The 12,418-nt window shown below is 35.8% G+C and overlaps 1 protein-coding gene across 3 annotated transcripts in view; it reads left to right on the top strand.

Moving 5' to 3' along the window:
- The window catches only part of LOC120866311 (ubiquitin-associated protein 2), a 112,316-nt gene that overhangs the window by 66,244 nt on the left and 33,654 nt on the right, over window positions 1–12,418 (top strand). For 2 of the 3 annotated variants that reach the window (XM_040243966.1, XM_040243955.1), the window contains exons 8-11: window positions 450–553; window positions 5,619–5,684; window positions 8,867–8,919; window positions 12,321–12,388. In XM_040243966.1, the coding sequence (XP_040099900.1) occupies window positions 450–553; window positions 5,619–5,684; window positions 8,867–8,919; window positions 12,321–12,388 (291 nt within the window). The remainder of the gene's footprint in view (window positions 1–449; window positions 554–5,618; window positions 5,685–8,866; window positions 8,920–12,320; window positions 12,389–12,418) is intronic. The other variant, XM_040243975.1, reaches the window with a different exon arrangement.

The raw sequence follows: 12,418 nt of genomic DNA, 5'->3' as shown, positions 1-12,418 counted from the left end.
GTTTTCTTTTTATTTGTATCCATCTAAACAAAATGGATCATTTATTGTAAGAGGTTCAAAGCCAGTTTGGATTCTGACTTGGGAAGAAAAGACCTGTTGCATATTTAGGTCTAGGCTTAGTTGGCATGAGGTGGGTGGGTTTTTTGTTAGAGCCTTTACCCTGCCTAGAACTATTATAGGTCTCCGTGGCTACTTTAAGATGCAGAGGACGACAATTTAGGCAAATAGAAGCATCATACAAGAGTGTATGGAAGTCCCTAGTCAGCCTCTGCTTTTTGGAAGCTCTAGATTCCGATGGCCAGAAGAATTGGCTTATGGTTAAATAGGAGGAGGAGGATGAAGTCTCCTACAGTGGTTCTTGAGAGGGACAGGGCTTATTTCAGGGAAGATGATATACAGTTAATTTTGTGGTTATTTCATTTGCCTTTATTTTTTATTTCAAACCCAAGGACATTTAATCCTGCGGACTATTCAGATTCTCCATCTATAGATGGGTGTGGGACAAAACCAGTAGTTTGGGAAGCTGCTCAGAATGGTGCAGATGAAGGAACTGGTAAGTGTCTGTCCTCACCAGAGATGTATTTTAATTGTTTGAGCTCTTAACAATCAAAGATGACATCAAAGTGTGCTGGTGGAGATAAATGAAAAACAGGTAGCTCTTCTTCCTCTGAGGCTACTCTTAGCTGGTCCTTAGCGCCAAAGTTTCTCATTTACAAAGCTTATTGATAATAAGGTATGTGGTTTTTTTCTTCTTTTTCACTCTGAAGAAGATGCTGTAACAAACCTGTGTAAGGCAGTACAAACCCACACTCAAATCTTGGTGTCAGAGATACAGAGAATAATTTCTTAGTGGCAGACTTCAAACAAAGTATTCACTGTTCATAGTGGTGAACACAAATATGGCCAGATTAAGAGATTGATGATGATAGGTGAGTTCAGGGTAATAGTTGCTTTTGCAGGTTTTTTTGTATCCTACAACTTTGGGGTTATTTGTTTACTGAAGTTCATAGATAAATACTTGTTAATTGGCTTATTTATTTAATAGAACTCTTTTGAATATTTGTTCCTGATAATATATTTTGATAATATATATTAACTGCTGTGACTATATTTGTAAAAACACACTTTGATACTTCATGAATTATAATCCCAAATATAAAATCATAGCTTAGTAATTACCTAAAAAAGACAGTGGCACCATCACAGAAGCACAGAAAACTAGGAATCAAATATACCATGGAGAGGACCAACAAAAGTTATAAAAATGGAAATGAAAGGTTGTTGTTGAGCTGTGAAAGACGCCGGGATTCTTGGCCTCCAGCGGAGAGGAATTCAATCTGGGGCCAATGACAAGGCTTGATCGCTCAGAGCTTTTGTGTAATAAAGTTTTATTAAAGTCTAAAAGAGATACAGAAAGCTTCTTGACAGACATCAGAAGGGGGCAGAAAGAGTGCCCCCTGCTAGTCTTTAGCCTGGTGTTTTATGTCTGTTACTGATCAGATAATAGAGACACCTCAAGGCTGATGGAGTTTCATCAAGCCCCTCTCCCACAACATGCATTTTTGAGATAGGATGGCATGAGGTGTGTCATCCCCCAGCCATAAAACAATTGATGTGAATACTGGTTTGTTAATCTATATCATCCAAAACTTAGTCTTAGGTGGAACCATTTTGAAGAAAGGCAAATTCCAGAGCAAATACATAGTTTCATTAACATGGCTTAAGAAAAACATTTCCATAAAAAAATGGATTGGTTAGCTCAAGGTTTGAGAAAAGTTAAGTTCAGGTGGAACCAGGTGTCATCATGGCAACACAGAATTTTAAGAGAAAAAAAAAATCTGAGACTTGTTGTTTGTTGTCTCCTGCCGCTTAAGGGAGAGAGAAAAACGTCTGACACTTGCAGCCTATTTCCTCTTTTTTGGAGACCCCCTAGCCTTCCTGCCTGTTACCCTCTCAGTAGTTTGAAAACACTAGTAAAATTGATAAGTTTATCATGAGACTGATCAAGGAAAGCAGAAGAAACATAATTGGCTACAGGAATGAGAAAAAATATTGATATTATAATCTATTATAATTAATATCATAGCTATTAAAAATTGTCAGAAGATATTTTGTTGATAAATTTCTTTCCAACATTTGAAATTATAGATTAATCTCATTCTTCAGCACAAATGTAAAAATTTTAAATCACAATATTGGAAAATAATTCAGTAAACTAGAAAAAGGATATATCGTGGCCATGTTAAGTTTAAACTTGATATTTTAACATTTAAAAAATCAAACTACTCCTAGATATATACCAGAGAGAATGGAAGATACAGGTTCACATAAAAGCTATGTGTTCTTCAATGGATGAGTGAGAAAGAAAAATTATCCAGATAAGTCAGCTAGAAGCAGAGGTAGATTGGTAGTTGCTGATGGCTGGGAATGTTGGGAGAAATGGGGAGTGGCTACGAATGGGTTCTAGAGTTTTTTTGGAGTGATGAAAGTATTCTGGAATAGGTATTGTGATTGTTGTACACCTTGTGAATAGACTGAAAACTAATCAGTCCTGTGCCCCAAAAGGGTGGATTCAAAAGTCACAGCAAACTTCACAATAATTAGTGATGTATAGAATATCTTTTTGTAACAAGATAAAGGACCTTACCTTTTTAAAAAAATATTTATTTTTAATTGAAGGATAATTGTTTCTTAGTATTGTGTTGGTTTCTGCCAAACATCAACATGAATCAGCCATCGGTATACATATATTCCCTCCCTTCAACCTCTCTCCCCATCCCAGCCCTTTAGGTTGTTACAGGGTCCCAATTTGAGTTCCCTGAGTCATACAGCAAATTCAAGGGGCTTACTTTTTTTTTTTTCTTTTGAATAAAGGCAAAAGATTTAGTCAAAACTGAAGAGAAACAGGAGGATTGCCCTCATTATTTCTGAACCATTGAAATAAAGAATGAAAAAGAAAAGGATTGGAAAGGGAGGAAAAAAACCTGTCACCTCTGGCAATGATATAAAATAATCTATAGATAAATTAATGAAATTAGCTAGAAAGCTTTAAATGATGTAGCTAGTTCACTTAACAGGTAATATTTCTGTAATCAACAGAGAAAATGGGGAAAAAAATGTAGCTTCAAAAAATGTCAAATGCCTATGAAGTCTAATGATATGCAAAATAAGACTTCTGTCTATGCAAATGCAAAATATGAAATCTTACAGTAAAATGTAAAAATTGAGTGTCTGAAGGAACATTAATGAGCAGAAGAACTACCATTTATAGTAATACAAAAGCATGAAACCCCTATGTCTAAATCTGACAAAATATGTGTAAGATTTGTATGTCAAAAATTATGCAACATGAAGATAAATATCAAAGATGATCCATAAAGGAGGTGAGATACTCAGAGGTATTTATGAGTTGGAAGACTCATAAATGTTATTGATATGTTATTGATATATCATTGATATTGTTATTGATATGGCATTTCTCCCCAAATTGATATATAGGTTTGAACATACAAGTTTGTTCAAAATCCTAGCAGGATTTTTTGGTGTCAGTTGATTCTAAACTTGATTCTGAAATTTTTATAGTAAAGTATAGGTGTGAACATAGTCCAAAGAGTTCTGAAAACTAACAGTATTCAAAGACTCACACTCCATGATTTCAAGAAATTACCCTAAAGTTACAGTAATCAAGACTGTGGAATTGCAGATAGATCAATTACATAATACCAAATCTAGAAATAAACACACAGATACAATTGGTTTTGGACAGATGTTCCAAGACAATTCAATACAGCGTACATTATACTGTATATTAAAAAAATAGCCAAAAGTGGATAACAGCTATAGATGTGAAAGCTGAAACCACAACTTCAAAAGAAAACACTGGGGCAAATAGCCACCTGGGATTAAGGAAAAATTTCTTATATAGGACATAATAAGCATGAGTCTAAAAGGAAAACATGGTTCTTCAGAAGAAAGCAGAATGGAAGACCAAGGCATAATTTAGGAGGAAATATTTATTTAAAACCTCTACTTGAAAAAGGACTTGTATACAGAACGTATAAAGAATTCTCAGAAGTCGTTAAGAAGAAAACAAGTAACCCAATGAAAATAGCAATTAAAACAAGAGAAAATGAAAAAGTTGTGGAAATGGATGGTGATGATGGCTATACCACATTGTGATTACTCGGTGGCAGTGAATTGTACACTTGAAAAAGGTTTGTTGTTCAGTCGCTCAGTTGTGTTCGACTCTTTGTGACCCCATGGACTGCAGCACACCAGGCTTCCCTGTCCTTCAGGGTTAGCATGGTAACCCTTAAAAAAGATGAGCATGGTAAATACTGTTTACCACATGCACACTGTTTTACCACAGTAAAAAACTGACATAGAATAGTATACACATTTTGTATCTATGGCAGTTGTTCTGCTATTAAATTTTACTGGAATTATGTGAGGTGTAATCATCGTGGAGACTGAGGCAAAGATAACTTCTTGTGAATTTGTAATTATTTCAAAATAATAAAAAATGAGCAAAAGATTTGAACAGATGCTTCATAAGGGAAGAAACATGGATGGCAATAAGCAAACAAAATGTGCTCATCATCATTGGTCATTGGGGAAATATAAATTTACAGTGAGTGCGTGCATGGTAAGTAGGCTACCTCCATTCATCCACTAAAATAGCTTTGAAACTGACAGTTCCAAGTGTCAGTGAAGGTGACGGTGTAATTCAAACTTATTCCTGGTGTGAAAGCATACATAGAGATGCTATATAGTCTTAAAATCTCAACCTTGGGTTTTTACTGAAAAGAAATGAAAACACGTCCATACTAAGACCTGCCTGTGATGTTTATAGTAGCTTTACTTAGAACCTCCACTGAGTTTTAAGTTGGATGTTTGAAACAATATTGAATTAATCCATTAACTGCTACTTCTCTATTTTCTTATTCCTCTTTCTTTTCTTCCTTTTCCTTTTGTCTTTATTTCTTCCCTCTCATCCCTCTAGTTTTCATTTAGAGTAGCAGATTCCTTCCTGGAAAACATTTAGATAAGCAAAATATGTTTGATGCAAAATACAATTAAAGATGTTGTCATCTGATGGGATTCTGGCTATTTCTATAGAAGCCTCACGGACTGGTATTGTCTTATTGATAACACAGTGTTCTGAGTCTAGCCCACAGCTTCATAGGCTCAGAAGCCTGACTTGACAGGATGATAATCAAATCCATCCTTAGGGTCAGACTCGAGATTGACCAAAACAGAAAGACTGAAGGATAGTCAAAATGCAAATTTATAAATATACTAAAAACATACCATTTAAACAGATTGTAATGTTTTCTTTGACAAATGGGAAGGAAACTTGGTGAACATGGGAATGAGAACAAGCATAATTGATGCAAATTGAATGTTTGAGATCTATCTGGCTGGTAAGATTCATAGTTGGGCCACAGCAGTCTGTCATAGCATGGAGAGCAGAAATTTCTTTTTCCTTGGACACACAGCATATACTTAGCTGTGAGGCTGTCCCTTCATTATTTAATTTACTTACTAATTTCTCTTCTGATGAATTCCTTCTGTCTTCTGATGATAGTTAAACCCTTACATTTTACATTGATCCACAGAACTGGCATCAGATGCTCAAAATGTAGCTCAGAATCTACCAAACAAAAATTATTTTGGAATCAAAGGTATGGATTTAAAAAAAAATTCCTTAGTTAATATTCTTATACACTTCTTTTAAATAACTTCCATTTTTCTCAAGGCTAGCTAATAAAAATTCATCAGGTGAATGTTTGTAAACTATTTCTACAATTCCTTGATAAAATAATTATCAGCTTTTGATAATGAAAGTGTTTTTCACACTGGCCTCTTGGGCAGTGCAGAGTTTGGATCATTGTTGCTCCTTTTCCTGTAAGTCTGCCTTATTTGTGTTTTTGATAGAGGACTAACATCAAGTTAAACTGAACACAAAGCATACATTTCAGATTATTGTTTTAAGCTGAAAACGAATGTCATTGAATTTTTCTCATAGTTTGAGGTGAAGCTCTGTAGGTCTACAATGGGGGATAAAGTCTTCCTGTGAAAATTTTAACATTCCATAGTAAGATTAGGACCTGACTCTGTAGTCTTCTCTATCTAGTGTCGTGTAGTTTTTACAGCCCGTGTATCTAGGGTGGATCACTGCAACAGTTTGGCCCTGGCTGCTGATACGGGCATTCCTCTCTGTTGCCAGACATAACACCTTACCATGTAGGATGTCTGCCTACAACTTCATTCATTGTCTTCTGCCTGCTTTTGAATATACTCAGCTTCTCATCCTCTTCTGCATGGCTTAGTTTGTGTTTTAATTATTTTCATAATACTTCTAAAATGGTAGGCCAGTCTCTTTAATATCATATATAAGAATGTGTGTTTTAAATTATTAGTTACTGAATTGTACACTTATATTGTTTTTTTTGGGGAAAAAAAGCATATTCTGAACTTAAGGTTAATTTTAATATATTTTAGTTCTTTGTAATTTCTCATCACCGTTTCTCTCTCCTGGAATATCCTTTCATTATATATCTGGTTATTCAGCCTTCAGGATTTTTGCTGTGATTCATCTTCCCCATAAACTTTCGGTTAGCATTCTAGCTTTCCTTAACTTTTGTGTCCTGCAGGTTTCCAGTGTATTAATCAGATTCATGTAATTTATCATTCACATCACTCACTAAATTTTTAATGGTCTTTTCAGTGAGATATTTGATATCTAGCATCAATGCTTTATGTGTAGGCTTTTAACCCAGTATTATTTGGTTGCTGACTGATGATGAAGGAGATCCTAAGAACAATTCCATCATACATTGTTTCCTATTATAATCTTAATTGCTTTGAAGGTGAAAGTTTTATGAATGATTTTTGAGGCAGAGTGTTCCTAAATCTCCTTAGATTGAGCCTCAGTTTTTTGTAGAGTTTGCAGTCTTTGGAGTGTTGTCTCCTGTGATGAATGTGACAGCATGAATTTGGGGTAGGTGGGATGGAGGTGGCACCGAGAACATTATGTACTGACCAGCTTCAAAACTAGCCCACTTTGTGAACTTTTTTTTAACATAAATTTATTTATTTTAATTGGAGGCTAATTACTTTATAATATTGTATTGATTTTGCCATACATTGATACGAATCTGCCACGAGTGAACATGTGTTCCCCATCCTGAACCCCCCTCCCATCTCCCTCCCCATACCATCCTTCTGGGTCATCCCAGTGAACTTTTAAAATATACATGTACTGAGACAAAAATCTGGCAGGAAATACATTAGAAGGTTGGAGATTTATGTGTTAGTACTTAAGAAAGGCACTAGTTAGTACTTAAGAAACCATGATGATAGTGAAATGTAGGTGGATAGCTTGCCTTGGATCCCTTTAACTTCATGTAAAGCATGCTCTAGAGATGTAAGTTCTGGTACTGATTTCCCCTTAGGACTAATTGTACCTTGTGTTTTTTAACTTAAGCTATTACATCTTTCTGCTTTTGTTTATGAAAATATTTTAATTCAAAGAGATGTTTTAGGGACACAGAAATTGATACTTGCTTTGTGACATTTCTGGAGAAATTATGGAAACCATTTAAAGATAGGATAAATTAGCCAAAGCAGTGGATCAGATTATCATTTCAAATATTAAAACATTCCTCTATCAAGTTTTACTATTATTACAAGGGTGCCTGCAATCGAGAGGGACAGAAGAGTAGGGAGTGCTTTCCTGTAATGCATGTGCCCCATGACCCACAGTATTGGTGTGATGTGTGTGGGTTTCTCTCACACCAGGGAATGTGTTCGTGTTTGAAACATCTCCCTTTTTATAGCCACAAAATAGCATTTTGGGGGTAATATTTTATAAGAAGTCATGTTCCATAAATCCATAGATTCTACTTTTGTTTGCCATAATCAGTCTGGAATTAGGGACATGCTGTTGAAAGCCTTCCACAGAGAAGGCCTCCTTTCTTAGGTTTACAGCATCAGTTTAGTTAATAGGTTACTGACCTGATTCCAAGGTAGTTAGATCTGTTCATCTGCCCTTTTTTCCCAGGGGTGTGCCCTTCCTCTTCCCACACACAAACCTCACTGCAGGTCAGATGCTCAGTTATTTCTTCCATTGAAGGAACTGAAAACATTCACACTCCTGCTCCCTGATGGTGGTTATAGTCAGTATCTTGGTGTGTTTCCTTTTAAAACTGTTTTATCTGGATATGTGTTTGTACATATGTTTTAAAATAATGGGAATGGACACAGCATCACTAAGCACTAATATCAGCATATCTGAATTCATATACTTTTCTTCAAAGTACTTAATTGTTTTCTATATAGCAGATTATTCTGTAAGAACTGTGTGAACACATTTTCTGCACCTACTTATCAGGGGTATAGCAACAGACTTTATATGAACAGGACCAATGCTCAGCTTTGCTGGAGAACTGTTAGGAAATGATACAGTGGAGCTAATAAACACTTCTCTAAATCTGATAATCTGCCTGAAATGAGGGCCCAAAGCAGAGCTGCCTTATATTGAATTGTATTCTTTTTTAAATAATGTATCATAAGGATCTCCTTGTTAAATATATTTATTTTGCTGTGCCATACTTTCTTAAGGCAGTGGATATTATCCAAAAGCAATTTGAGACATGGTTTGTGTGTGTGTGTTTAGTACTTAGCCAAGCTGCATTTGAAAACATGACTGATTTTCTTGAGACAGGTTAAGAACCTCATATTTCTTGGATTGTAAACTGTATTGCTAATGAGATACGTGATATATCTTGTGCTGTACACAATGGAGAATCATTTGGAATCAGACCTTATTTGACTTTGTGGTGTAAACTGTGATTGTCAACAGGGGCCTGGAAGAATTCTGTGGAAGAGTGGACAGCGGAAGACTGGACGGAAGATGTAAGTGTTTAGCATCAGATGTGACTATCTTTCTTTTGGATTTTGGCGGGAACACATGTACTTTTGAGGAAAGCTCGAGATATCTTATGAATATTCTAAGCTCCCTTTCAGACTTCTATGGTTAATTTTTTTTTTTTTAAGCAGATGATTCTCAGAAAGATGTTGGTGTTTCCAGATTTTTGAGAAACTTGGTTTTAAAGCATCTATTTAAAGATGACCAGGCATTAAATAGGAGCGACGTCATTTTTTCACTATCTTTGTTTTATTTGGCCCAGTAACCAGCTGATGCTATTACCCTGGCCTGTGAATGATTATTTACTCATTATAACCTTTTTATTGAAGAAGAGAGTCTATGTTTTAGGTTTACAGTTGAAATTAACCTCAATAAATCATTCTGGTTCTAGGGCCAAGCAATTCCCCTTTCAACTAGACTGGCTCTTTGTGTATTCACTTATTCCACAGACATTTTTGAGTATACTGTACTAGCTTCTTGGTATTAGTAGTATTGATCTTTAAGTTCTGTGTTCAGCATGCTGCTGCTGCTGCTAAGTCGCTTCAGTCCTGTCTGACTCTGTGTGACCCCATAGACGGCAGCCCACCAGGCTCCCCCGTCCCTGGGATTCTCCAGGCAAGAACACTGAAGTGGGTTGCCATTTCCTTCTCCAGTGCATGAAAATGAAAAGTGAAAGGGAAGTCACTGAGTGGTGTCCGACTCTCAGCGACCCCATGGACTGCAGCCTACCAGGCTCCTCCGTCCATGGGATTTTCCAGGCAAGAGTACTGGAGTGGGGTGCCATTGCCTTCTCCATAAGATACTCTTAACTATTTTTCTGTTTAACTCGTAAGGTCCAGAACAGAAGTATGTACATGTTAGAGAGTTACAGCTGACTCTGCGTGGGAGAGAATAAAAGGTTTACAAGTACTGACCTTCAAAATTGCATAACATGACCCAGAGTTTGGGATTTTATTTTTCTTTTTGAGATTATCCTCCCTCCCCCCATTTGTACTTACATTTTTAAAAAAAAGATACAAAACTGCACTTGAGCTTTCTTTTATCACTATTTTATCTGACTTATTAGGGAGTAAGCTGGATAGGGTGTAAGAAAGGAGAAGGATATACTGCTTTGGAACTTCAGAGACTTAGGGTTTTTTATTTACTTATCCCACATACTAACCATAAGACCTTGGGGTATGATGTCACCAGATTTTCTGTTAACCTGTAATCTGAGGAGAGTGGACAAGATGGGTGGGTAATAGAGTCAGTGGAGGGATGGTACCAGTGATAAGAGGAAGTCAGAGTGAGTAACCTGTGGGCACCATACCTTATTTCAAACAGATCTGTCCTAGTTTTACATGTTTTATGTTACTAGAATTTTTGCTAAGAGTTTGTTGGGAGGAAAAAAAGGCTTCCAGAGCTAAAAGCTTTGTCTGGGGCAGCAGGCAGGATAGAAAGCCAGCCAGCTATCAGAGGGTGGATGACTTGTATTCATATTCTAGCTGGGTTGACCTGTTGACCTTAGGTGAGGCATCTTTACTTACCTTTCTGAGCCTCCTATTTTTCATCCCTAAAATGATTATCATAATAACCATCCTGCCTAACTGATGGGGTTTTTCTGTGCTTCAGGTGAGGTCTTAAGATGTAAGTCACCTAATAAGCAGTTCAAATGCACACACATATAGGTAGTAATACTCTGCTGTGTAGGCTGTGTTGTATCACAATAGAATTACTGAAAAGAATTACAGTAGGGAATTTAGACATCTTTTTTAAAATTTTCCCCCCAAACTTTAAACTTTTTATTTTCTGTTGGGGTATATAGCCAATTAACAGTATTGTCGTGGTTTCAGGTGAACAGTGAAGAGACTTGGCCATACATATACATATATCCATTCTCTCCCAAACCCCCTTCCCATCCAGGCTAGGATGTATCATTGATCAGAGTTCCATGTGCTATACAATAGTGGACATCTTCTTTTCCAGGAAATACCAAAATTACTTAAAAGTTTCTGACATTTACAAAGTGATAGTGATTGAATGGTGAGTAATCTAAAATGCAGATCCCGAGTTCCTTCTAGAGCTTAGGAGGAGAAGACAATGCAAGTTTTCTGTTCTCTAGCGGATAAGATAGGATTTCAGTGATAAATGTATAATAGTTCTTATTTACCTTGAACTTAATATTTTATATTTTAAGGCTTTAGATCTTCTGTTATTACTTTTAATAGAATTACTCCTTAATTGCTTCTTTCTCTTAATTTAATTCATAAGATTCTTTAGCAAAAATAGATTCTGTGGAATTCTTAAGATACTATCTTGAAATAGAGTGCAGTGCATAGTATAAGGCTTTCTTGTTGAAACAGTGTAATGAATTTAGCACTTTTTGTTTTTATGGAAAGTGAACACCTAACTGCCTACTCTGCCCCTGCCTTAATATTAATGTCTGAGGAAGTCTGATTTTAAGTCTGAGGCACTTAGCATTGTTAAGAATAGCATTTTCATTAGTTTTCAACATTGTCATTAGATCAACAGTATTAACGTTTACAAGACTGTGCCCCATTTTGAAAATATAAGTCTGACTTTCAGCAGTGTCAGTTGAGGTTTCAAGAAATTGTATCCTGTGTGCCTTAAAACAATATGCATGAATCTCAAAATGATTATGTTCAGTGAAAAAAAAACCACAAAAAAGATTGTATGTTTAAAAATTCCACTTAAAATTCTGGAAAATACAGCTTAAGCTATAATGACAGAAAACACACCTATGGTTGTCTGGGGACAAAAGTGAGTACTCAAGGAATTGATTACACAGGGACAGGAGCGAACTTTTGGGGTAATAGATATTGTCTTGATTTTGTGATGGCGTATATATATGACATACCTTATTTAGTTATTCAGTTTGAATATTCAGTTTATTATTTGTGTTACACCTCAATAATATTTTGATAAAAGCAGTAAGGAAATCTGTGACTAGTAAATCTATTACTAATAAAGAAAATACTAAAGCCACCTGTCTTTAGGAAAAGAGAATGTCAGTAATTTACCTTTTCAAACTTTTCCTACTCCTTTCTGGTGTTATAGTAACATTAGTGGTAGTTTTTATAGGAGTTCTCATTTAGTATAATGTGAAGTAGAATAGTGAGACTGGGACTTAAATTATGATCTGACTTTACTTCACTTTCTTGTTTCCCTGATGTGGAATCCTTATTGTGGAATTATCCATCTAAAATTATCTTCACCTTAAGAAAATTACATGGCCATGATCACTTGTTTATTTCTTTTCCTTTAGACTGCCTTTTGGGTGAACTAGGAGAAGAGTACTGATGACTAAAAATTATCAGGAATTTGTTACATTGTTTGGTTTTATATTATGTAAAATAAGATTAAAATGTTTTTAATCCTTTCGTTACAGCTTTCTGAAACAAAGGTCTTCACTTCCTCATCTGTTCCAGCAGAGAATCATGTCACACCTGGGCAAAGGTAAGTGCTTTTCCCCACCTTTTTTAATTC

This window comes from Oryx dammah, unplaced genomic scaffold (genome assembly GCF_014754425.2).
Source record: "Oryx dammah isolate SB20612 unplaced genomic scaffold, SCBI_Odam_1.1 HiC_scaffold_1, whole genome shotgun sequence".
NCBI classification, from domain to species: domain Eukaryota; kingdom Metazoa; phylum Chordata; class Mammalia; order Artiodactyla; family Bovidae; genus Oryx; species Oryx dammah.
Note: the sequence above shows the minus strand (reverse complement) of the source record. Positions and strands in the feature narration are given on the sequence as shown.